Below are 27,924 nucleotides of genomic sequence, written 5' to 3'. Positions count from 1 at the left end.
CGCGGTACGTAACCGCCGCGCAAAATAATAAGTGCGCAAATAATAATACCATGCAATGCTCATGTAGGTTTCAAGTAAGCATATCAAACATGCTACATTATTAGCAATGTTATCCTCATAATCATCATGCGCATTTAACCATTTCAAGATTATCTCCTCACATGAGCCAATGATATTTTCATCATATGATTTGGCATCATTCATTGAGATTCATTTCCATACCATAAATAATAATACCATACAATGCTCATGAGGGTTTTCAAGTAAACATATCGACATGCTTCATTATTAGAAATGTTCTCATTATGATCATTATGCACACTTAGATATTTCAAGATTTCATCCTTACATGAGCTAGTGGTATTTTCATCACGTGATTTAGCATTATTTATTGGGATTCATTTTCATACCATTTCTCAAGGTCAAACAAGTTGATTACATGAATTCACCATTTAAAAACTCATGATTTTCGTCTTTAATTCCCACCATTAATTAACTTCCCCATTTTTGGAACACTTACATATCCACGAGATGATTTTTGAAGCAAGTAAAACATCACAAGAGTTTTGGGGAAGAATTTCAAGCATTAGAAAAGAATCGGACCAAAAAGAAAGAATCTTTACATTCTGTTGGTTGACCGAATAAAAGAGTTAGTCAACGGATGAAAGAGAGTTAGTCGACTAAATAGGGACTTGGTCGACTAAGTAAAAACACTTGGTCGACTAACAAAAACTTAAATTATCACTTGGTCGACCGACTGAAACCACTTGGCCGACTAACAGAAGCTTAAATTATTACTTGGTCGACCGATAGAAATGCTTGGTCGACCAACTGAAGAACAAAACACATACTTGGTCGACCGACAGAAAAACTTGGTCGACCAACAGAGGCCTGAAGCTTAAAAATAACAACGACAACCCACAAAACTCAACCTCCCAAACAAGATACACCAAATCTTGTTTCTCTAACATTCCTAATCAATCAAGTGTCATTCCTTTGAGAATTTAGGGTGAACTAAACCCTAATGAAAACTCACAAAAAGACCCATTGATGACAAAACACAAGATTTTAACGGAATAAGAAAATAATCCACCTATCAATATAAACTCATGATTTGATCTCCTAACAAAATAGAAGATTCGAAAACCAAGGAACCCAAAAGGAAACCAACGTGACCCAAAAGAAAAGGGCCCAAGGCTTTATTAACAAGGAAAATCAACATGATCTTACAACGAAACAAACAAAGAAGAAATAATAACTTACATAACCAAAAAAAAAATGTAAGAAGAACTTGCCTTTAATGAAGAAAAACCCACGGAGAAGAATGCACCCAGCTGCAACTTCACTTCAAGCTTCCATAGACATCAAAATGAAGAAGGAGAAGGAAAGAAGAAGATGAAGATTAAGAAGATGGCCGATCGGGAGGATAGAGAAGGAAGAAAAGAAAAAGACAAGGAAAAGAAAGAAAGCTTGGAGGAAGGGATAACCACCCACCAACCTTCCAACCACTCCCTTGGCCAAATTACAACTTTACCCCTCTCCTTTGCACACACACCACAAGCCATTGAACCCATTATGGTCATTTACCTCTTTTTCTTTTCTTTTTCATTTTCCTTTCTACTCCATTATACTCATAAATTCATTTATAATAAAATCCACTTATGAAATTCCCTAATTGCCCTTACCTTTTTCAATAAAGCAAGGACCATTTGGTCACTTTGCATTTTACAATTCTTTTCTTCTTTTCTTTTAATCCACAAAATACAAATATATATATATATATAATTTCATTTATTAAATTCCATCTCTCATATTTTACACATGGGCCTAAGCCCAATTCAAAAATCCACTCATACTCTTACATGGGTCCAAACCCAACTCATTAGCTCAATTAATTATAATGGCCCATTTGCCCACCAAAAAGGCCTCAACATAACATTAAGTCCAATAGGCTTCACAACCATACAACACTTGCAATATACAAAAATCTTCCATTGGGCTCAACCCAAGCTTCCAAAGTCCAATCCATAAATTTAATACATCATTTATTTATATAATTTTGCCACATCAAGATATGCACATATATATAATTCCCATACCCTCTTTACTAATTGCCCAATTCATTTTAGGCCCATAGGATTTCTCTAAACCCATCACATTCTTGGACTTTAAACACTTGGCCCAAATGGGCAACCCAATTCATGAATTTAAATACATAAATTTTGACACATAAGAATATTTCCCAACATTCAATTTAATAGAGCAAATCTCTAAATTTTCACAATTAAAATATTAATAAACTTCTAGACCTACTAACGGGTTGTTACACTTAGTAATTTGGAGGGGGCAGAACCCATGTGTGTCTCTATAGTAAAACGATAACTCTTGAGTTGGGCTATGAATTGATAGTTGTGGCTCTAGTGTTTGTTCCACTATGTGTCCTGGGTTACTTGGTGACACTTACTAGTTTATTTCTCTGGTCCTAGTTTGTCACTTTGTACACATTGCTAGTTGGGTGGCTCTTCCATGCTCGCCTTCAGGTTCGTAGCTTCTCCCTGGTCTTCACGTTCATCTGGAAGACGTGCATTAACGCGCCTTTGGATCTGGAGCCGATTTCATCTAGAGTTGTTCATTACTTTTCATTTTATGTAACTCCATTGTTGCTTCTGCTATATTTTTAGCTACAACCTTGTTTTGATCTTGAGTGTGTGCTTCACTTACGTGATCATGTAAGCTGGGGTATGTCTTAATTTGTGTTCTGTATTATTTTTTAAATATTAAAATTATTTTTTTAATATAAAAATTAATTTTTTAATATAAAAAATAATAAATTTTACTAATAATTCAGTCAAAAAAAATTCTAGCCCACCTCAAAATTTGTGATGTGTAATTTTATACCTCAAAAAAAAATTTTAGTCTCTCCCTATATAGATTTTTGGATCCGCCCCTACTTTATTTCTATCTATACATATTTCTTTTATTTAAAAAAAAAACATAAATAAGAGTACAAACTTGAAGCATTGAAGAGAAAAGTGAAAGTAAGTCTAAAATTTAAAAAAATAAATTCATTATCCTCATGTCTTATTCATCGATTAGTACCTTATTTGGTGGATCATCTATTACATCTACATATATATATATTTTATAAAAAAAAAAAAAACATTTTGGGATGAGCTACATGTTTCAAAAATATTTTTGTACAAAATTTATGACAAGAATAAACAAACCAGGGATTGCAATTGCATATTCATATGAATTTTTCAAAATAGTAACTAGTATGTGCAAGATAAATTTTCACATTTGATTACATAATATTCAAGACATTGCCAGGTAATCTTATATTTTTATGTTAATTATGCAAATAAAATACTCATACCTAAATTATTCTTAAAAAAAATTGACAAAATATTTTTATAATATGTCGACTTCTAACCTTTTATTTGTGATATCGATGAGCCAAATGTGCTTTTCCCAAACTTGGATTATCTCCCAAATACTTGAATTCCCTTTCAAAATATTTCTTATTTTTTCATAATTATTTTCTTTTTTAATTATTTTCAATTCTTTTTCACTAATACGTGTTGTTTATGCACAAATCACACGCTAAGTGTCCCGCGTGTGTTGCTCATGTGCTTGACATTTTTTCTCTTCCGACCATCTTCTACAACGAAACTCTTACTGTTGATCATCGTTTTAACTTTTTTTAATTTTATTTTTCTTATTTTTTTATCATTTATTTTCTTTTTTTTTTCCTCATTTTCCAGTTAAGCTTACCCTTAGTTATTGTCGATAATGTCTAACTAGATTAGTTTATTGAGTCTTTCTCAACTCCTCACAAAATTTTCCAAAACACCCAATCTCTTCCTCTCCTCATTATCTACCTCCTTTAATCCCCTAATTTCAATTTTTGCTTTCTTTTTCCAACCAAACAAACTCGAATTCCAACTATAGCCCATGAAACACCCAATTTTTTAAAATGAACCCAAAATCACTCAAAACTTTACCAAATATTTGAGAAGACAACAATAAAAATCCCTTATCCAAACCTCAAAAACTCTACGCTAAAAATACTTATTTATAGATAAAATTAATCATATAAACAACTTAAAAGTTACAATCCAATCCACCATTTTTCTTTTCTTTTCTTTTTTTTTCCTTCATCCTTAGGTTAAACCTCTCTATTGAGATCCCATATTAGAATTGTGGTCGTACAACAAAGAAAGTTGCATTGCAAGTTGCTGGATTTTTGAAAATTACGATTTATCCCCTCTATTTCTGATTTTTTTTTTCATTTAACCCCTTGCAATAGATCCTTGGACTCCCCAATTTTGGGTTATTGGTTTTTATCCCATAACTTTTGGGATTTATACCAGCACCCCAAAAATCTTTGAAAAATGACACTTAAGCTCCATTCTTCTTAAAAAAAAAAAAATTGTTTGTGCCCCTTAAAATTTCCAAAATGCCCTTAGGATGTTTTCAATCACTTGAAAGATTACAAAAATACCCCTTGAGTTTAACTACTACTTCAAAAAAAATTTAAAGATGTCCGGATATTATATGCAGTAGACATCCAAACAAGCCCATAGAGAACATCGATTCCATAATATATGGAAGTATATATGATAAATATGATCTTAGAGAAGCCAAAGAGATTCATTTTGCAGTTAAAATCATCTGGCCTGGTAACATGATGCACAAACAGATACAAACACTATCTTCCGTTACAGGAATCAAAGAATGTAAAACCTAGCAGATGTGGTCCTGACAAGAAAGCATTCCTCAAACCTATCTGGAAACCGTGACTTTGACTGAGGTTAATGAAACACAAAATTCGTGGAGAAAACAAGGTAAAAGTCTTCAGAATAGTTGCAATAACAGCAACACAAGGCCTGTTGTGAGAACTAGCAGTGGGGGTGGACTACGTATGAAGTGACTCCCATCGGCATTTTGTGATTCTGCTGGTGAACTTGCGGGGCATAGAAGCCCGTTTTTGTCGCCCTGGCACTCATTCGCGAAAAGGCCAGGTGGGTATTTGCCGTAGAGGTTGATGTAGCTGAACATGGTTGAGGCGCAGTCATTACTTAAGTCGTTAATCTCATCCACGTAAGGGCAAGCAAATTCTACAAAAGCTGGACAACAGATATTGGCTGGGTACCGGGGGCCCTTACACTTGCTAGTGATGATTGTATAGTTCAGAAACTCAAAGTTAACAGGGCAAGCTGCAAGTAAGATGAAGCAAGACATTACTAGACCATTCTTTCAGGGATACAAATTTTTAAATGCCGTCAAATTTTGATTTACCCTTTTGTTGTTCAGATGACACTTGGTTACAGATACAAACCAAGTTCAAGAGACATAGAAAATACACAAGATCTTGATGCAAAACCAGAGGAAGAAGAACAACTTCAAAACAACTCAATAGGAGAAACTCAAATGAGTATCATACCAATATCAAAGCTGCACAAAGAAATGCAGAATACACCATCCCTAGGGAGATCATATGAGCTAATAAACTCTAATTGAAACATAATAAATAAAATATTAACTAGGAAAGATAATTTCTATATTTGCACCTAAAACAATATTACTCAAAATATTTGTTCCCATGACTTCCATCATTCTCCCCCGGCTGGAAAGAACTCAACTTTGATGAGTTGGACTGCAAGTACTAATCTAGGAAATTAATAATTAAAGTGCACACTTTAAGCCTAAGGAAAAATCTCACACTACACTTGCAATGTACCAAACAATCTTGAGAATGTGCCTACACCAAAACGTTGCTAATATCTCTAATATCTCCATTATGGACACCAGATAGAACTTTTACCACTGTGCTATAATGTCTTTGGCAAAATGCTCATAGCAAGTTTCAAATAGCATCTTGATGTGCATAAACTTTGATGGCAACAAAGATCGGAACTGCTCGAAATTTGGAGCAATAGCAAGCCTTCATCCCAAACTCTCCTTTTCTTTTGCAATCGATTTCCATTTTAATTACATGGTTTACACACCCTGAACGAAACAAAAGTTTTAATTGTCATTTGAATACTGCATATCAAGCTTTTATCCCACTATATGAGATCAGTTACTTGAATTCTAGCTCCCTGGTCATTTCTAGCTTGCAATGCCCAAACACGAAACAAACTCCATAGAGCATACAACTAAAAGTATAAAACAAACCATTGTTCATCACCGAAATCACAAATGAATTCACTTAAAGAAATCCATAGAGCTCCCAGAAGCAGCCCTTTTGCAGTTGGGTGCCTCATCCAAAGCTTCCCCAAATTGGCTCTGAGGTGGGATGCCTCCCTTGAGCTTTTCTATATATACTTATGAAGTTACAAAGGAATGGACTCCTACAAGTATAAAGCACGATCCTATCTATATCAATCTTCAAGCTCCTCGCCTCCATCCCCAACACCCAAAAAATAACAAGAAACTAAAAAATTAAGCGACAGAAAGAAGCTAAAAAGATCAAGCGTCATATTTAACTCAACGGCACCCAAAATAACGACAGAAATGTTTCATCCATCCAAAATTTGAAGGATAAAATGTAAAAACTAAAGCACCTTTCTTGGCTTGAAGTAGGTTCCGACCAATCGAAACTTGATCCCCAAATACATCTCCTGCAATACAACACACACCCAAAATAATTACAACGGAATCCTAAAAGTCAGGTGATCAATGGATTGTGGTTTTTTTTTTTTTTTTCTTTTTTTCCCTACGCAATCGGAATTGTAAGAGACCTGAAATGAAAGTGGAAGCAGAAGCTGAAACAGAGAGGCAGGCCAAACTGAAGAGCACCAAGAGAGTGGCAGACGATGGGGACATCCCACGTCGATTTTTCCGCTCCATTTTCGAGATTTTGAGAGAGAATAGGGACGGAGCAAGTGTTGGATCAGAAGGACATCTTGATCTTCCTCCTGTCTGAACGAAGATCTAATCAATGGTTCAGCCCTGAATGAGAGAGAACTGTAGAGAGAGAGAGAGAGACTAAGAGTAGGGCAACCGCGTGATGAGCTGTTCGGTCTCATGAATTTTTTTTTTTTATTTTGATTCTCTTCCTTTCCCTTTCCGTTGAGTTGGCGGAGTGAGTGATTTCGAGAAACAGACGGGAGATTTGGCGGCACCTTATACTTCTACTTAATTACTTGTCCGGGAGATGAGATGAGACGAGCCGAAGACTTTAAGTATTTTTATAAATAATTATGATTCAAATTTAACTCAATTTTATAAATTTATTAAATAATTTTATATAATTAACCTCCCCTTAATGATACGGACTGCATCTCCTCCCATCAACTTAGTAATAAAATTAAGTAAAAAAATAATTAAAATGGATTAATTTGTCAAATTTATCTTTTGTGCTTTAAAATAAAAAAAAAAATTATTCACAACAAAAAAGAATACATGACGAAACGGAAATTACATAAAATTATGTTTGTCACTTTCTTTTTCCATATCTTCCTTCTCCTTTTCTCTCATTCAATCGCCATAACCTTATCCATCCATGGGATTCACTTAGGGTTTCATAGACCAATCCTATTGAACTTGTCGACGTTCAAAATTGATCGATGATAAAATATCTCATATTTTCGTGAAGATGCCACATATTTTAAATAAGTTTAAAATATCAAAAAATATGTTTAAAATGACAACAAGTAATCGAATCGGTCGCAAGGAGTGCCTTGGAGCTTAGATACCTAAGGACAAAAGTATATATTTGACGAGCGTCTCCAGGCGAGATTTATGACGCTGAAAGAAATCAAATCAGAGACGATTTTTCAGTTAAGCTAAGTTGTAGCCTAAAATGACCGAATGATGGTAAGGGCTTTCCAAATATCATACATATCAAGTAATTTTGAATTATTAATTTTGAGATTTTAGGTATCTCAATAAATTTGATGTTTGAGGGTGTAATTATAATTAGAGAATTATCTAAATAAAATAATAATGAAATTATAAACTCATGTGGTAAAATATTAAAGTTGAGAACTTGAAATAAGGGCCAAAATGTCATTTGGAAGAAGTTTGGGATTTTAGCTTAGATTTCAAAAGTTAAATTCATTCTAGCTTTGGATTTGAAAAGCTATTCAATTATAGGTTTGAGTCTTTGGAATCCATGGCTAAGATTGTAACAAGTGGCATAATATGATTGGTTCAAGTAATCTATAAATAGGCATCATGGGTTGTTCTCAAATCATTCAAGGAAGCTTTGAGAGTTGAGACATTCTAAGTGAAGGAGCTTGCTCTAGAGAGAGAGGAGGAAGTTCTCCAAGAAAGAGAGAATAAAGCGGCGGAGAAGCAGCGGACAACGAGTTTCGTCGGAGTTGCGGGTCTTCGCCGGAATTCGTCGAAATCAATCAGAAAAATAGTAAGGTAAGTCCCTTTTTTTGATAATCCAGTAGAGGGGGGAAAGAGGGTCGCGTAAGTTCAAACGGGGGTCGAATCGGAGTTAAAATGAGGAAGTTATGGGCGAAATATGAAAATAGGACGAAGCTATCCAAAATCTGCTGTGTAGCGCGTGAGTTACACTCGCCGAAAGTGGCTGCGCGTGAAGGCGCGTGGCCAACCTTCTCAGGGCGCATGAGATGTCCTTTTTCCATGAAATTTTTTAGTTATGCCCCCACTTTAATGCCCCTCAACCCTATATAAAAATTTTTGAGGTTGGGTTTACCAAAACACGTGTTTTCTGCAAAAACCTAGGCCATTTGCTATGAAATTATACTGTCTAAGAGATAAACCAACAAGATGAGACTCATATAGTCCAAATCTTATTTTTTATTCTCTGAGAGACTCATATTGTATGAGATGTGTTTTGTGAAGTTCTTGTACGTAAACTCTTATTGTTCTCTTATGTGAAATCATATTGCATATATGAAATGTATTTTTCTGAAAAATATATGTTGTTGGCTTTTTTAATTGTTGAATTTATAAAATTCGTGTGGCCATACTGTTGTACCTATTTGTTGTTGGCCGAAGGCAAAAGTTGGATATCCCCCGAGAAGCGCTATGCGTGCGCCATCGAGAAAGCTCTCGTGGGGAAGACCGTGAACCTAAGGAACAACAGATGTGGTGCTTGCATGAGTGCTATGAGGTCGGGCCGAAGTGACATAGTTAGGAACCTCCCAAGAGGCGCTATGCGTGCGCCATTGAGAAAGCTCTCGTTGGAAGAGGCTAACGTGTTCACGAGGCACTTTGGAGTAGTTTCTGTTGTCTTCTCATACATTTTATACCTAATCATGCATTGATATGAACTGTTCTTTAGAGTTTCTCACTAGAAGATTCATCTTCTAATTGGACTATGTCCCTGGAATATTCAAACATTCCAGGTTCGACAAGCGGCTCTAAGGGAAAAGAGGTAGCTAAAGAATAAGTTTAATTTGTTGTCTGTAGCATGTTTAGAATATCTTTATTTATGTGCGAGCTTATGTATGTCTTGGATATGTTTAACACGTTCAGTTATTACTTGCGAGAGATAATGTCCATGTAATACATTTTGTAGACATCTTGAACGATTTTATTTATGATAAATAAAGTATTATGGTTGTGAACCATATTAGGTTCGATCTAGCTTCCGCATTTGAAATTTTAACACCTGTCTTAGCTATTCGATTATTGGGTTTGTTAAGTTGAGAATGTGAAAATTAGGGTTTTTGGAATATTATGTGATGTATGACAGCTATTGTGATATGAATAATTTTTATATTCCCGAAATCTTAAGTTATAACACGCTCAAGAAATTTGGGGTGTTACAGATGGTGATTCATTGGCCCGCACTGGTGCAGTGGATCCAAGAGAGAGAAAATAAGATATCTGATTCGATTTGTTGACTCGTCAGCCCGTCCCTGTAAGGTACTCCGATGCCCAAGTCAATGAGTGAGTAAGTAAGTGTGTAAGGTATCAGTAAGTGGGCAGAAGAAAAACACACCATGGTTCTGAAAAGAGCTGGCTGATATATATGAGAAGATACCCTCATGCATGCGTTGTACGTATGCAGATGATGGGATGGAATAGCCGGCGTCGGCGGGAACGTCCATACAGCAGCAAGGCACCGACGAGACCCTCATTAATGTGGATGGGATCCGTCATTAATGAGTATGGGATCTAAGGTAAATGCACGGAAACTCAGGTGCGACTGTAATGATGTTATCACAAAGGGGTCAGGATGGGACTGACATGGGCTGGTCAAATGGGCCGAGAAAATGGGCCTGAATGGTCCAGCTGGGACGGCCCCTGACCTACTGGTATCCCGTGGCATACGACCCTCTCATTATGCGAGCTGATCAACTAAGCCGACGAACTGCAAGAGTTGTTGGGAGCTCACTCAAAGTGTAGTTGGGAGCTCGCTCAGATAAGCTCATGAACTAAGGGTATTTCTGAAAGCTCGCTCTGTCCTACTATCTAATCTCAGGCTCAGGCAAGGTATGAGTTCGCTTCGATAAACTAAGTTTGGGGCCTACTGGACTTTATGTGATTGGGCCGGTATGTTGGGCTGGACCCAATTCATAAGGAGTATAGCAGGAAATACCCTCGACAGAACTTAACCCTAGTGATTATTGAAATCTTATAATACAATGACCACAAATGGTCGAGTAAATTTGTTTCTAAATATATTTTTTGAAATGATTGAAACAATTATTTAAACCAATAATTTAAGCCAATTTGTCACCTCGAGTTCATGGAGTCGGCAAAAGAAAGAAGAATTCTTGATATTGAATACGAAATCAAATTAATTAACCTTTAGCTTATTTACGTAACTGTTTACTTAGATTATTTTATAATATTATTTTATCTCACACCTTTTCAACACTACAAGCAGCAGCGACGCACACTTGACTTGGCTAAGTGGGCAGAAAGTTGTATAATTTTCTTGGGTTGGGGATTTGAGTGGCAGGCAGTAGTGCCAGGGACATGATATACAAGTATTTTATACCTTCGAATCACCCACTAAATTAGTCCCGTCCAAACCAAACACATTATACCACTACCTATTGTTGATAATAGAAAAAAAAAAGTTAATTCTTATTAGGAGTATATGTGATCAATATATATATAATTTATTATTTAAAACATACTGGCATAAGGTCTCAAATGCACAAAATATTTAATTAGACAACCTTTGGACTTTTTGTTAAAATTGTTTGTTTGGCATATCATTGCTACACCCCCACCACTAGTCGAGCATGCAAAGCCAAAGCTTGGCCGCCCCAGCAGCCGCACCACTAACAGCTCATATCCAATAGAACCATAGCTGGATTCCCCCACCACTATGGGTGGGAATGGCCCACCACCCAACCTTGCTATTTCCTTCTAATTCTAGGCCTTTTTCTGTTTCACCAAACCCATGTCTTATGGTGGTTGGGCGACCCCGTCAACTCCCAGTTCGAGAGAGAGAGAGAGAGAGAGAGAGTATTATATGTAGCAAATTAACACACAAAAGCAAAGAGAGAGAAAGAATAAAAGATCCATCATGCCAAATCCGTACCATAATCAGAAGGGAGTTTATCCAGGTTTGACTCATCAGCAATGCCAGTACGCATGCTAAATTTTGGAGTTACAACTACTACCTTTGGGGTGAACTCTTACTCGATTTATGTTGTGCAGAGTCAGTAAATCTAGCAATTAAATTGCACGAAAGTGTAAATACAAAAATAATATTTTTTAAAAAAATTAAAAAACAAAAATACAAGATAAATTATAAATGTTAAAAATATAAATAATAAATCATCAAAACTGTAAGTGTTAAAATAAAATAAATAGAAACGTATGTAAAATTAATTTATAATTTATATAATATAAATAGTATTATATGTTATAAATCCTAGATTATAAATGCAGTGAAGCTAAGATTTGGAGAAGCTAGAGAGACCTAGGCGTCCGTTGCTCTCACCACCGACCCATCTTACTGCCTCACCGCTCGCCACCGCATCCTCCATCTAGGTCGTCTAGTGTCATCACCTCTCTTGACGTCCATGCATTGCCTCGCCTCCAGCCACCGCCGACCTGTCTCACCTCAGTCTCACAGCCGACCGTCAATGCACCCTCCATCTCACTAGGCTTCGACTGCCGCTGCCTCTCACCCTCCCTGTTGACCCATCTCGCCTTCCTCGCCGCTGCTGTCACCGGAAACACATTTCCAACAACTTTCCAAAAATGGCGAAACAACCCCAAAACATTTCACAATTTATAGAAACGGCCATCTCAGGAAGGTTTCGCCGATTTCAAAACGGGAAACGGGGCCATTTCTGCCGTTTCCGTGCTTCTTAGTCGAGCAAAGAAAAAATCACACCATTACCCCCAAACAAGCAGTTCCAAAACCCAAATCCAGGCTTCGCCACTCAACAACAGGGCACAAAAGGGAAAATTAAGTATATGCTAACGCCAACAGTTAGCTTCGTGCTAACTCTCCATAGAAACAAGCCTACACAGATTTCTATTTACTTGCCCAGTGGTTTAGATTCTCATTGACAACAAATATATACATATATATGATGCATCATCCAAAGGTTTAGATTCAACCTTCTCTGCACCAATGGCGAGCTTCTGAGCTAAATATCTGCTGGAAATTAGCATAAACTAGAGTTTTAATGCATAGGACGCCTCAAATTCAGGATGGAAAATCTATGGCGTCATTCATCTATATCTTATATGGCAAAACACGAGTTGTAAAGCCCAATCGCAATATTAACAATACTGAAAATATAGCCGAGTTAATAAGGATGGCATGCTAAATCCTTAACTCCAAGGACACATAATAGAACTGACCAAGTACCCCAGGATGATTCGTCACTTATCTATTTATTTACTAATAGGAAGGACCATGCCGCATTCCTAGACGGTAAATTCAACATGTTTTAACCCATGGCATACTTCTGAGTCCAGGACCGTGCAGTCATCTCATACTTGGCCCTGTCTGTCTTGTACATATGGGCTATCTCTGGCACCAGAGGATCATCAGGGTTTGGATCTGTGAGCAGTGAGCAGATGGACAGCAGCACCTGCACCCAGGGAAAGTCCCTCAATCAATCAACTCATATCTTACTAGCAAATACTAAATCAAGAAAACTTATTTGCAACAATATTTGGAATTGATAAAAAGAATACCCAGTGCAAGAGGCCCTCCATTTTGCAGTTCGGGGAGTTCATTTTTGTACACTACCTTAACATTCGCTTCTTTTGCCAAAAAAATACTATTTTAACTCAACCTGTGATGCTCTAATCACAAAACCTTGTGGTAGCTACCAATGGTTGCCCTCAATATTAGGAAATAGATATTCATTAAAAATTTACACCACCACCGCCCCCCATGCAAAATGATGTGCCAATAGCGTTTATATAATTATGAGCTATTGTGATGATGGGCATACACATAACTGGGAATACTGTGTATAATTTCAACTTGTAAATCACCATCCAAGATACCAAGATGTTAAGCTAGCAACTCCTGAAATAGCACATAATCTTATTGGTCGACAAACAAACCAAGCACATTACCTTGGATATTGTGAGGGCTGGGCTCCATTGTTCTTTGAGAATGTCAAGGCAAATGCTACCATTGCTGTTTATGTTGGGGTGGAACACTTTGGTTTTGAAGGAAACCTACCAAAAACATAATTAGAAATTCTTTAATTCAACAAAATTACTAACAGCGGGGGGAAAAAAATCATCCATGGCTGTAGAGGGAGGTAAGGTACAGAAAACAGAAGGAGACACAGTCAAAGAAGAGTGAACAAATACATTGAAAATTTGCCGACCAGTCTAGGTGCCAGATTAGAAGGCTAAATATAACTACTAGTACACCTATGGAAACAACAATGTCCATGAAGATCGGTATCGAGAGACATTTAACATGATTATACTCGAGATTAACTGAATGTATTACCTTTGGTGGCTTGAATGGATAATCCGGAGGGAAGTGAATAGTAACAAGAAACACACCACCTGAAAATGGGCTGTCTGCTGGGCCCATAATTGTTGCTTGCCAATGGAACATGTCCTCGCCAACAGGACCTGTATAACAAGATAGAATTACAAATAACAAGAATAACCAAAACAATTTCCAGAAAAGAAAATGGAATTAAACAAGACACCATCCACGCAATTTTCCATCAGTGACTCAACTGTTCATGACATTTCTCAAATATTTCAATAAATGACTCCACATTGAACAGATAGCACTATTATAGTACAGGACCAAACCAACAACCAACTGCTATTTCAAAATGAAAACCATAGAATTATCAGCAGAATAGTTCTCTCATTAAATATGGGCATATTTGCTCAACCATTATAACACAGGATAACAGTATACAACATTCAGTGATCTGAGACAACTACGAAATCCCAACATTCAAGGAAGTCCAAGCTTCAAACAACAGCCATTCCACCATTAATAAAAAAATATAAAAATATATATATGCATTTAGAATCTATTATTTGAAGTGGAGAACATATAACAGAGGCATGGATCTCAACATGAGCCACATGAGTATTATGCAAGCAGCAGCTGTCGACTTATCTTGTTCTTTTTGTTATTTCTTACCCTTTTCCTAGAAGTAAATGTTGGACCTCCTTTAACCACCAAACTCCAGGTACTGGGGTATTTTTACAAAGATTAGATGCAAGTAAATGGCTAATAGCAAACACCTTAATATAACATATATCACATGATATTACAATTTAAAGTTTATTATGATTTAAGTTGCATGCTTAAAGTTAAATGAAACTAAAGGAAAATGAGATTTATATCTCCCAATCATCCAAACAAATTCAAGGGCAAGCCCCTCCTTTAACATCAAACACAAGGTCTATTTTTCTTCAAAAACTAAGAATTCAAGAATCTAATTACTCCAGAAGGGTCAGACATCTGAGACTTGCATTTATCATTTGTGTTGCACGCATAGCCCTTCTTATCTCCTGATGTGAATTTTCAAACTGAAGTCACTAATGACCCCAGAAGAACTAAACGGCAGGGGGACTTAGCCTAGTTAGAGAAAGTAAACTCACCAACCTAATGTCTAATGTCTAAGATTGAATAAGAATAGGAAGTTGTTCCAGAAGGAGACGGTAATTGCCAATAGATTGAAAGTCCATTAAAAAATAGGTAATGTTTGGTTGGACAAAATGGTTTTGAATGGAATGGGAACGGAATGACTATTCCATTCCGTCACTATGTTTGGTATGACCATTCATTCCATTGTTATGCTTGGTATGCCTTCATCTTGATGAAATGGAATGGTAAAAATAATCAATTGACAAAAATGCCCTTTTACATTTTAAAAATGATATTTAATTCCAAAAAATCACGTAATTACCAAATATACGTTAGAAATTTATTTCCCCTTTTTAGGTAACAATATTAAATAAAAATAAAATTTTATTTAATTTTTAAGTACAATTAATTTTAGCGGCTGCAGCAGTGGGCGGCAGCAAGCAGCGGCGACTGGTGGCAGCAGGCAGATGACAGCAGCTTACAACAGCAGGTGGATGACATCGGCATACAACAGCAGGTGGATGACATCGGCATACAACAGCAGGCGACAAGCTTATATTTGTGGCACTATGTAATTAGAAGAAAAATGTGAGTAAAAATGTAATAATATCTCCCATTCCGCAGAATGGGTAGGCTTTCCATCCATTTTCTGGGGGAAAGCCTTCCCATCATTTTGAGGGAATGGCCATTCCCCTAGGAAATGTCATAGCAACCAAACAGTCTTTTGTGTGAATTCCATTACCATTCCCATTCCCTCACCCTCCACTCTACCCAACCAAACGTAACCTTGAACTCAGTTATCACACCTGCTTTGAAGTAAAAAGAAGCACGCTAGGTCTTCAAAAAGCAACTAAGTGAGTGCTTCCTTTCAAGGAGTTGTCCTGGAAGAAGATGGATGCATAATTATTCCGTTACTGTGCTCTCAGACAAAAATCCTAGGTTGTCAGGTATACATCTAAAAACATTGGCCATTTCTTGATGTGCCCGACATGTTGGATAATTTTGAGCAATGCAGAAGGTGAACCAGAGGATGTTGTAAGAAGCTACTTTTATGTGTGCTAACGCAGTGAGCTAGATTTCATGTATCGATGAACTTCAACTCATGATTGAAGTTATCAAAGGCCAATGTATAAACATCTATTGCCTTGTGTAATTGCTAATAAATCAGTATATTACATGCTTTACTACTACCTACTACAGTAGTTGTTTGAGTGAGCCCACCTAATATTGGGCACCAAAAACTTCCAGTAGGAACCTGTTCATAGACGACGTCAATAATTGGCCCAGAGGGGGCAACAGGAAAGGAAGCATAAGCAAAAGCTAGCCCCTGAAGAAATTAACGGACAGAGTGCTAGAGGCAGACTCGACAAGACAAACACAGGAAATGATAGAATGGTGTCATCTATATAAGTGGAGTGTGGACTGGAGAAAGGATTCGATACATACTTAGCAGCTCTGGTAGATACATGAGGAAGAAGGGTCAAATGCAAAAATTTTATCTTTGCAACTACACCCACTTGCCCAGAAAATGACAATTCATGTTAATTGTATTTAGAAATTAATAAGGAAATGTTTAAATATCATTATAGTGTCTCCCTAAGAGTTTCAGATCCTTTTCATGTGTGTGTGTGTGGGTTACAAACTTCTTTCTTCACCTTACCTTAATTCCTTTGTATTGTTGTCCTGCATTATTCCCAATTTTAGGAATACTTAAATCAAACATCCCATATAGCACCAAAAGTATACTTATAAATTCCATGCATCCCACTTGTATACCACAGATTAAAGTCAATGTCCCACTAAACAATAATCTTTGACACCAGAAAGTGTAATTTTTTGGCTTTCTGACAGAATCACTTTAAAATACTTGACTCTAAGCCAAATGCAAAAGGAAACAGCATAGGGAACAATTTAGACTTGGTTTTCACCCACTCATAGTTTCTTTCTTACCTTTCCATTTATCCATTTCCTTTCTTTTTCTTGAGTAGGAAGTGGATGTGTTAAGAGAGGTAGTCCTACAACCACAAGCCGTGGTGCTAATGCAAAAGAGTAGCATATACGCTTTACCTAAATCTGGAGAAAATATTGGAAGATGAGAGAAGGCAATTTTACTAAAGGTTTTATTTGGGTAATTAATATTTTGGTAAAAGTGTATTGTGTGTGTTGGAAAACACATTCAATTTGCATTGCAGTTATGAATCTCATTCGGTAGTCAACATCACATATTGTACCGAAGCAATCCTGGTAGAAAATAAAAAATTACATTCTGGCTAAGATACCACAAAGGACCAAACAATAATAAAGCCAATAACTTACTACTATGATATTAGCAGTTATGATTTGCCTTTTCATACAGGGAAAACCATCTGTAACTGAATTTAATAGCCTCCATGCATCAGGTGGGAAGATAATTATGTATGTAGCATGCAAGGAATTAATTAAAAGCGGTTAGAAAAGTGAGATGTAAAAAGGACATACCAGCGCTGCAAGAGGCAGGGGGGTCCTTCTGCAGGTCCTTCAACTCCTTTTGGATCCTCTTGGAAGCCATAACTAATTCTCTATAGTTGATAACACCAGTTCAGGCTTTTCACTACAAAAATATCAAATATCAACTCACTAAAGATGCCAAAGGACAGCAAAATAATATAAAACTAGTTAGTTATAAGATCTAACGGAAAGCACATCTGTCGTTTTCAAAGGGATAAGGAGTGATAATATCTTATAAGGAGAACAAAACATTATTGAGACAGGACAAAATTTAAGCATTTCCAGTTCACCAGCACAATAAGAGGAAAGTACAGCAGCAAACAATTTTCCCTGTTTTGATTGGTAGAAACCCGAAGAAAAAGGAAGAATTAACGAACACGCTTAAAACATATTCGCAATTCTACCTTTTCTTACAACAAAGCGTCAACTCCTTAGATACTGTAAAACTAAATGTTCACTACATCCCCTAACCTTCAATGCTTACATATTGGCAATTGTCGCTCCAGGTTTCCACATCATATCCAAAAAAAAATCTCCTCTCAGTGACCCTAATGAAGCAAGATCCCCGTACCCTCCCTCCAATCTCAAACACATTCGCAATTCTACAAATTGTTACAACAAAAAGTCAAGTCTCTATGTCCTCTACATTATCGCTACGTCCTCTAAAGTTCAATACTTGCATCTTGGTAATTGTCACTCCAGCTTTCAAATCATACCCGGAAAAAAGTTATTTTCTTTCAGTGACCCTAGCGAAGCCTAATCCCTTTACCACCACCACCCCCCCCCCCCATCCCTCCGACTACTATAATCCAAAAGACCAAGTACCTCTTTTCCATTATCTTTCCACTCTTCACCTACGCTTGCTTAACAGACACACAAACAACAAACAAAACCAGAAAAACCACCATCTCCAATCCTATAAACATTGATAAAACACAACCAACCCGAACCAGGACAGGCACGCGACAATTGATTTGCTCGCAAATAAGCACACTGAACTACAAGATAAAAAATAAAACAAAAATAGAAGAGGGAAAATCCCAAAAACCTAATCGAAAACCGAAACCATACCGATCAATCGACGATCGTAAGCGGAAATGACCAAGACTACAACCAAAATCAAACCTGCACATTGATTGTATCAACTCGAATAAATAAAAGGAGGCTTACCCAAACGAGCGACGGGGCTCTCTCTCTAGGGTTTGCTGCTGCTGCCGCCGCTGCTTCAGCGGATTCTTCAAAGGCCGCCTCGGGCAACTGAAGCGTTTACAATTCGGCTTTGTTTTCTTTTCGCTTTTATAGTCGGCGAATTTTTGGTAGTGGCACCACTTAATTTTAATGCGGCGTTTTGGCACGTGTCCACTGTGCCCGGTCTTCATTGGCCCACGTGCCTCAGCCTTCGCCACGCACGTGTGCCTTCATCTAATATAATACATACATGTTGTAATGTACATAGATATATTGCTAAAATTAATTAATCAATGTCACTGACGCTATAATAATTTGGTATTCTCTTATCATTTTTAATATATTCTCTTTCAAACAAAATAATTACAATTATAGTTCTTTTTTAATTAATTAAAATATTGAAATTGTAATTTAATTCTATTGGAATTTGTTTCCAAACAAACTGTATCTAATTAAAAATTTTAATATCACCTTCTTAAATTTATAATATAATAAAAATAAGAATAGTATGAGAATCCCCACCTTCTATTAGGAAAATGTTATTATTATTATAGATATCAACCTAAGTTTATAATAATTGTATTACTTTCATAACTAAGCTAAATTTTAGTTTTTTTAATAATATTTTATGTATCATTGTCAAAATACAATTATTGAAAGTGAATCAAAAATTAATTTTTTTATGCATTAGAATCGAGTCAATAAAGATAAACTTTTTTTTTTATTTACATAATATAATATAATCAACAAAAAAAATATGTCCACGTCCAACTTAGTAACCAATGCATTAGTCATACGCACCAAGTTAGTTGAGTTAATCATTGAATATTAAATATATCGATGTATTCATACGACAAAAGAGTTATCAAACACAACCAAAACAGGCATTTTAGGTTGTTGTCCATTGTTGTTTGTGATACCAAACATCCCAAGGCTATGATAATCATGTGGGCCACTTTTGTGTTGATACAACCCAATGTGCAGGTCACCAAATAGAGAAGCAAGCCCAAAGGGCCTTTGAGGAGGCAGGGCCAATTTTGGCCCAGCAGCTCAGGCCCAAATTGAAGCCCAACTCGGCCAGCCCTCTCCCAGGTATATAATACTTGTTTCTCGTTTTGTGACCTACTTCTTCTCTGGCCATTTGCGACTCCGTCCAAAACCCTAACTTATCCTCTCCTCCTATCTCGCCATTTCTATCTTCTCCGAAAGCCTGGTTCCTTTATCCTCATTTGACGGATTTTTTGCTGGTTTCGGTTTATCTTTTGATGGCTATAAAACCTATGTGGGTTCGATGGGACGATAGTGTGAAAAAGAAGAGAAACCTAGTTGAACTCGTTGGGTCTCTGTGTGAACCATTTCTGTGTGATCTTCTTGCTGTGTGCTGGTACCGAGCTGGGCCAATTGGACTTCGGTTTGGGAGAGCTTCTCGTTGGTTCGCTGTAGGTGATGATATACAGATCTGAGCCTTGAATAAGTTGTAACCTTCATTGGTATTTTTTAAAAGGGAAGTTTAACTTTCTGTTCTCATGTGTTCTTGCTATTACTTGTGATTCGATTTGTTCGCTACTAACAGAAAGTGTTTTGGCTTTGTGCGAGATTATTTTCCCAACATCCATTAATAAAGTGCTTAAGTGGGTTTACGAACTTAGTGAATTTTTCAAACTTTATATTATGATATAAATGCTAAAGTGAAGCCAATGATGAATATGAAGAAATCAAAGGCCTTATTTGATCAAATATCCCTATGAGAATAATTTAGAGAGAGATAAATGACTCAATTATTCATATAGCCCCACTAATCATCATGTGTGCCAAGGAATATCAATCTAAAGTCACAATTTATTTTCACTTAGGAACAACAAGTGTTTTTTAAATTTAACTTATTGCAAATGCAAGTCAATTTATGACATAAAAAATTCAAGTAGACTTCATCTATATTTTTAAAATTTGTCAATGAAAATCTTTTTAACAAACCTAATTAACCGAGAATCTCTCAAATATTTAAAAAATTTCTCTAACCACTCAAAAATCTCAACCTAACGGCCGTACTACACCCTTGGATATCACTAATCCTTATTTATAAATAGAGTAAACTTCTAAAGATAAAAACACAATTATATTCTATATCCATTTACCTTTTTTTATTGAATTGAACATTATAGTTATCTCAAATAACAAAAATATCACATTTACAAGTACTTGATTCAAGACAAAACCTAAGTGATTAGTCTAGTATTATCATTTTCCATTTAAGTTTGTCACGTCCTATTTTAAATGGATAATTAATACTCAATTATTAAAGAAATTTAATAATTAATCCCAAATTAAAGCCATGATAAAATTTTAGTATTTTATTGATGATTTACACTTTTATTTTATATTATTAACGATTTTATTTCACTATTTTTTATATACCAAATTATATGACTATTTTACTTTTGTATTTAAGATATTTTTTTTTCTTTTATATCTTTCACTTTTTTTTTTATTTTTCTTTCCCTTTCATTATGTCGCTACCAACCAACAAAAGGTTACTTATTATTGGTCATCGACGATTGCTCTTCCACGTCACAAGTCATCAACAATAGTGAATAAATCTTATCATACGTACTAGTAATAAGATTTTTTTTCCATTACCAGTGATGAAAAAAACCTTATTACATATATTTTTATTTCATTACACGTACACACATACATATTTAGCTTATCCATTGCCAATAACATATTTATCTCTTTTTATGTCAATTTATATTTGACCATATTTTTTTAATTGCTTAGCTTATCATTAATTATCTTTCTCTTATATGTATCTTGATCTCTTTTTATGGATATTATTATTTTTTATTTAATTTTTGAATAGAAAAAAATAGAGTAGAAAGGGTGAGGGCATTTTAATTCTTTTTAAAAAGGTTAACCATTGTTATTTGATGGCAAAGGGTATGCATTATACAATAATTAACCTAAAAGTGCTAAGTGTTATTTTTAAAAGTACATGAATGATGAGTGCAATTTAAAAACAATTAAGGGTAGACTATGAAATTTTCCCTTTTCCATCGGATCCCATGACCGCCCCCCACCCTTCCCTTCTCAGCAGAGGCTACTGGTTGATTGAAAGAATTAGCGCCAAACAAAACCTAAATTGGACGGCGAGCTGGGCATGGAGGAGACCATAGCCTTCAAGAACCTCCATAACAGAGAATACCAAGGCCACAAGAAGAAGGTTCCTTCTTTTTCCTTTTCTTTTTGTCCATTTCCTTCTATTTCTCTCTGTAATTTCTGCATGAGACTGTCTGTACAAAACCCTAGCTTTACGCTTTTACTTGGCTTGGTCGTCAGCTTGAATATGCGAATAGCATTGTTGTACTCAACTTGATTAGACAGAATTAAAGAGAAAATTGACTTTTTTTTGTTTGGAAAAGGTGCATTCGGTGGCTTGGAATTGCGTCGGTACGAAGCTCGCTTCCGGTTCCGTCGATCAAACGGCTCGTGTTTGGCAAATCGAGCCTCACGGACATGTATGCTTTTCCCATTCTTTTAATACCGTATTATATTTACATACATGGATGTGGAAATTGTGACCGGTCTATTGCAGGTCTTAGCCTTTTAAATGATTTAATTTGAAACAACATTCACTTGCTTCGCTTTGTTTGTATTGGAGTTGAAAGTAAAGTGGATAGAAGGGTAAATACTAAAATAAAGGGAATGAAAGTGAAGGATTTATCATTTCTTTTAACTTTCAAGAAAGATATATAGTTTTCATAGTCGTTCTTTTTCTAGACTCAAATATACGAAGTATCCAACTATAAGCAAACAAATTTAAAACTGTTAGCTCACAATTTTGGGACAACCTATCTAACCCTTGCTCTTTCGTAGAAAAAAGATGTTTACTTTCATGTATCTCGACATTTTGCTGTCTGTAATTCTCTTTGATATTTCTCCCCGCCTTTTGTTTTATTGGAGAAATTGGTGAAATATTGGTATTTGTTGTGGGCACTGCTTTATTTCCAACAATTACATTCTCCTACATATTCAACTTGTTATTTGGAGATCTTTTTTCACAGGGAAAGGTTAAAGATATTGAACTGAAGGGGCATACTGATAGTGTGGACCAGTTATGTTGGGACCCCAAACATGCTGACTTAATAGCTACTGCTTCGGGTGACAAGACAGTTCGTCTATGGGATGCTCGTAGTAAGTGAATGTTATTCTGCATAAACACAAATGACGTATCAAGCCTTTATCCCACTATGTGGGGTTGGTTGCATGTATTTTAGGTTGCCAAGCATTTGTATCCATGCCCTTAACTTCTATAAGTCCCTTATATCATACCTAAGAGTAAAGTATGACTAGTAATAACAAAAATTGAAACGCCAGACAAATAGTTTTGTTAAGAAATAGAGATTTTGAAGCACTTACCTTTTCATTGTTGCGAAAAGTCTCACTGCTTTAATTTTTTGACCAAACAAGTAACTTGGAAATTGCATTTTGAAATTGGGTTCAGAAATGGAACTTCCCCTCTTGTATGGAAATGCTTGATATATGATATAAAATATAGAAGAAAATCAAGAAATAGTCGATAAAATGAAGTACAATCGAAAAATGAGCTAGAAAATTTTTAGATTTTTGAAGGTGAAGGTCAAGAAATCACCTATGAAAAGGGAAGTGTGAGCATTTCAAGCTCAAGTTCAAGAAATCACCCTAAAAAGGAACGCTTTAAGAATTCCTCTATCATATTTCTGCTTGTCAAAAATAATGAGAATTACTCATTATTAGAACACAAATTACTTGGAGACAAGGTTAGAAGTACTTATTTTCATGGCTGACTTGGTTTCGGCAGGTGGAAAATGCTCACAACAAGCTGAACTTAGCGGTGAGAATATCAACATTACCTACAAGCCTGATGGTGCCCACATAGCTGTTGGGAATAGGGTAAACACTACAGTTTCGTCTAATGTTTTTCCAATTGTCCCATCTCTTTGACCATCATATTTTGTTTGATATTCCATTTTATGTCTGAACTTGGTTTTCTTGGAATCATTGGGCTCCGAAGTCACTTTTGACCTCTTATTTTCTGTTATATATTTGCCAAGTTAGAACATGTATGTGGGAACTTATCTCACTTTGTTGATTTTGTTTTATCTCAGGATGATGAACTGACTATACTGGATGTGCGGAAATTTAAGCCTATCCATAAGCGAAAATTCGGTTATGAGGTAACTTCTTGTCCTAACCAATACTCAAAGCTCATGCTTCCCATTCTTTTCATGCTATGATAGGATCTAGAAGTTATAAAGTGAAAAGGACGTGGACTGGAAAGACTTATACTTGTTTAATTTCTATGAGTAAACCAAACTGTGAAAAAGAAAATTGATTTTAGAGAGATGCCTATATGTTTTATTCACATTTTACTAAACTTTCTTAACAAAAGCAAATATATCTTGTTCCTTTCAATTCATTTTCCTTTTCTTTTCCAATTAAAATATCCTAACACACTAAAACCAACAAAAAATTAGGACAAGATAACTATGAAACATTTGAATCCGTACTTATAAACTCATAGTTTAAAATTTTTGAGAAGTGATCTGAACATAACAGCTTACTCATACATCAAAATTTGGCTTTTTACAAGTTATCCAAGCATAGTAGCCAAGTTTTGCAAGAGTGATGATGAAAACTTCTGGTTGTTGTCAATCTTCTTACTGCCTTCAGGTTCCGTTGGAATTTTAATTGGTTCAACTTTGAGCTGAGCCACTCTTGCTTGCTGATAGTGTCATTGGTCTTGTTGTTCTCACGCATGAAGTTCTGAACCATCTTCTGTGACTTCTAAGATCTGAAACCTGCATGTGAATAAGAAAAATTTTATTGCATAAATTCACAAGTTCTGTGTGCATAGAAAATTTGAAACAGTATTTGACCCACATTATGTCGCTTTCCAGTATAAGATTGCTAATTAAACAAGTTTTCCATCATGGTTGCTGAGCCAACCAAGTAAACTTAGTTGCTGAATTATATGTGGGCAATATGAAATTATATGGAGAAGACTAATTGTTTTCCATGGAATAAGATACCTGGCTTGTAACTGGTTAATGGTAAACATTATTTTTAATGTGCCTTGTTCTGTTAAATGGTTCTTGGCTCCTTTCTCATCAGGTAAATGAGATCGCTTGGAACATGACAGGAGATATGTTCTTTTTGACAACTGGAAATGGTGAGAACAAATGTTAAACAGGATTTTTTTTTTTTTTTTTGATTTAGGGAAATAGATCTTCTTTTGCCACCTAATTTGATTCTTATAATTTTTCATTGCCCGGAAAACTTGTCTTTGCTATTCATATCTATTCCCTTTCAGGCACTGTTGAAGTACTAGCATATCCATCACTTCGAGCAGTTGACACCCTTATGGCTCATACAGCTGGTTGCTATTGTATTGCTATTGATCCATTAGGAAGGTGTGCCCCACATTCCTCTTATCTAATTGTTGGTCAAAGTTTTTATTCTGTGGCTCCAGAAGTCTAGTAGTTTCTTCTCTATCAAAATGATGCTGTGGTGTTAGCATGGAATAATGCTGTCAAAAATTGAAGGGCATTCACAATATAACATTCAAAGGATGCACATCCTTACTCAAGCTGTTAATGGCACAATGCCATTTTTTTTTTTTTCAATTTCAAACCTAGTCATTTTATGGTGATGGCATTATGGGACTGAGAAATAGATCACAAGTTAGGTGCCTTTCTATCTTTTGTTTCCTATCTTTGTTATTAGCATCTTGTAGTACTGGTTTATTTCTTGTTAATGTGGGTAACAGCTCTTAGTCTAGGATACCTGGTGCCTTGCTTGTTTTCCACTTTGTCTATATAAAATGGATGACATGAAAGTAGACTAGTAAGAAAGAGAAACAAAGAAAGTCGTAAGACAGTGTAGTAATGTTATGTGCTTGTGCTCTTGTGGGTTATGCACATGCATGCCTGACTTTCTGATAGAAGGATTCTAACTTCTTTTCTATTATTGGTGCATTACCACTGTTCAAAATATCTTTGGATTACTATTAAGATGGCAACCAATTGGTTCCCTTTGATGATTTTGACAGTCTTATGTCACTGTCAATGTAAATCTTATGGCTTCATCAGTAGTTACATAATGTTTTTCAAGATTAATGGGAATACTGCCTATACAGTGCAGCTGATAAAGTACTAATGCTCCCTGAATTCCCTTCTGAGATGGTAATTACACATTATAGCACATGTATGTCCACTATAAATGATCTCTGCTTCGATTACAGCCTACGTCTTTGAAGAATAAAAATAAATAGATAAATAAATTTCAAACTGGCTACTCACAGTTAATTAGTTTGTGTCGTCTCAAGTTCTAATAAAAATTCTATTCTTTTTGAGTTGAACATTCTTCATTTTCTAGTCCTTAGTAGAAGATTGTATATTAGAATCCTTTTAACATCTATAACTGCATCTTTATCTTCTAGTACTTTGTGTCAGATATTTTGCAGTTGGAAGTGCTGATTCTTTAGTTAGTCTTTGGGATATCAAAGAGATGCTTTGCGTGCGAACCTTTACAAAACTTGAGTGAGTCTTTTCTCAGCATCTTGTATAGTTGTGATGTGTGTAATGTTCACATGCACAAATACAAGGTTCTTTTTCTAAGAATTGTACCTACCCAATTAAGGTTTTTGCTTACTTCCCTTGCCAGGCAGGAAATGACTTTGTTTTTGCTTATTCTCAGATGGCCAGTCAGGACTATAAGCTTCAACTACACAGGAGAATATATTGCTTCTGCTAGTGAAGACCTCTTTATTGATATAGTATGCATCATTGAACTTCTTATCTTCTCAAATTAGCTAAGAAACCTGGGCTTTCTTTGCCTCTCACCTTGATTCTACATTATTTTAGCGAAGAAAGTTTAGGTGCAGGAATAGTTGCACATCTTCTTTTCCAGGGCAGAGATACAACTCTGTTGAGTGATCTCTACCATGGGCGGTTAAGATTGTTAGATCTCATCTATACAACTTGAAACAGGTTAAGCTAACACTGCTGCATTCTTGTGCAGTCCAATGTTCAAACTGGACGATCTGTCCACCAAATACCCTGTCGAGCTGCCATGAACAGCGTTGAATGGAACCCGAAATATAATTTGCTTGCATATGCTGGAGACGACAAAAACAAATATCAGGCTGATGAAGGTATTGTAACGTCTTGACATGGTATTATTATTGTGTATACAGTTGCCAAGAAACAATAAGAAGAGGAAAGTAAACTATTTCGTAACATTTGATGATGGTGAATGAAAGTTTCACAAGCTTTTTTGTCTGTGTTTGTGTTTGTGTTGTGCAGGTGTTTTCCGAATATTTGGGTTTGAAAGTGCATAGGATACCAGCGACGGCTAATTTGGTGGTGTTGCCTTGGAATTACATTCCAAGAGCTATACCAAATGGGAAGAGATGGAATCAGCAAGCACTTTTAACAACAGCCCATCTAACGGGGTGTGATGGAAAAAAAAAAACTCCTCTTGAGGGGTCATAAATATGTAGTGTCCAATTAGTGGGCAATGGACAATTGTTTTGTTAGGCCTAGCGAGTGGTGACATTGCATGCAGAATATGCCAATATGTGCAAGGATTTGAGCTTTCTTTCCTACATAAATAAAAAGGCTTATGGCTACAATTCGTAGCGGGACATTTGGTAGGAGGATTAATGGAGAGAGAGTACAAAAACATTTTTGTTAATCATTTTATAATTTGGTAAGTAAAAGCACTTCTTTCAGTTATGAGTGGAACATTGGGAATTTTTTGACTTTATCAAGTCATATTTGCAAAAATAATTTTACTTTTCCTCCTAAGCCAAAGTCTGCTTCTTGCTTCTCCTCCACGGTAAAAATGTTTTCGTTGTCATATTGCAGTGTTTTTTTGCCGAGTCAACACAAAAATGCTTTTCACCAAACATTAAAGGGTAGAGTTCATATAAAATTTATCAACCACTAGTCTATTTTTTAAATGTCACCTACTTCCTTTTAGATTAATAGCATGTAACAAATATTTTCTTCTTGTCATATAACAATGATTAATATTTTTAATATTCCTCATACTCTCTTCTCTTCTTTATAAAATTTAAAAAATTTAAAAATATTCTTTCGAAACTTAAATTATCGTACTAGTGTTAGTTTAGAGCTTACACTTTGGTGAATTCAAAACTTATGCCATCACACCATTCCAAGTTTTTTATAAAGATACTAGTGTGTATTCTAGAT

The 27,924-nt window shown here is 35.8% G+C and overlaps 3 protein-coding genes across 4 annotated transcripts in view; 1 reads left to right on the top strand and 2 right to left on the bottom strand.

Moving 5' to 3' along the window:
* LOC127811440 (GPI-anchored protein LLG1) overlaps nucleotides 1-7,097 on the bottom strand; it is a 37,799-nt gene extending 30,702 nt beyond the window's left edge. Inside the window, exons 1-2 of one of the 2 annotated variants that reach the window (XM_052351320.1) lie at nucleotides 6,747-7,095; nucleotides 6,570-6,626 (exon numbers count right to left, since the gene is read on the bottom strand). In XM_052351320.1, coding sequence (XP_052207280.1) covers nucleotides 6,570-6,626; nucleotides 6,747-6,855 — 166 coding nt within the window. In that variant the 5' untranslated portion in view covers nucleotides 6,856-7,095. Of the gene's footprint in view, nucleotides 1-6,569; nucleotides 6,627-6,746 lie in introns of both variants that reach the window. The other variant, XM_052351321.1, reaches the window with a different exon arrangement.
* A 5,512-nt stretch (nucleotides 7,098-12,609) lies between these two features.
* On the bottom strand, nucleotides 12,610-18,784 carry LOC127811443 (ubiquitin-conjugating enzyme E2 28-like). The gene is made up of 5 exons (XM_052351328.1): nucleotides 18,653-18,784; nucleotides 17,474-17,585; nucleotides 13,886-14,013; nucleotides 13,498-13,602; nucleotides 12,610-13,001 (listed from the first exon to the last, which is right to left on the bottom strand). Exons 2-5 carry the CDS (start codon nucleotides 17,541-17,543, stop codon nucleotides 12,858-12,860), a joined length of 447 nt encoding a protein of 148 aa, XP_052207288.1. The 5' UTR covers nucleotides 17,544-17,585; nucleotides 18,653-18,784; the 3' UTR covers nucleotides 12,610-12,857.
* Nucleotides 18,785-21,718: 2,934 nt separating this feature from the next.
* On the top strand, nucleotides 21,719-27,453 carry LOC127812340 (THO complex subunit 3). Its single transcript, XM_052352776.1, has 11 exons — nucleotides 21,719-21,890; nucleotides 22,090-22,185; nucleotides 22,732-22,861; nucleotides 23,508-23,599; nucleotides 23,815-23,883; nucleotides 24,821-24,878; nucleotides 25,020-25,119; nucleotides 26,161-26,247; nucleotides 26,405-26,483; nucleotides 26,729-26,861; nucleotides 27,013-27,453. Exons 1-11 carry the CDS (start codon nucleotides 21,828-21,830, stop codon nucleotides 27,045-27,047), a joined length of 942 nt encoding a protein of 313 aa, XP_052208736.1. The 5' UTR covers nucleotides 21,719-21,827; the 3' UTR covers nucleotides 27,048-27,453.
* The last annotated feature ends 471 nt before the right edge of the window (nucleotides 27,454-27,924 follow it).

The sequence above is a fragment of the Diospyros lotus genome, chromosome 10 (assembly GCF_014633365.1).
Source record: "Diospyros lotus cultivar Yz01 chromosome 10, ASM1463336v1, whole genome shotgun sequence".
Lineage (NCBI taxonomy): Eukaryota > Viridiplantae > Streptophyta > Magnoliopsida > Ericales > Ebenaceae > Diospyros > Diospyros lotus.
Note: the sequence above shows the minus strand (reverse complement) of the source record. Positions and strands in the feature narration are given on the sequence as shown.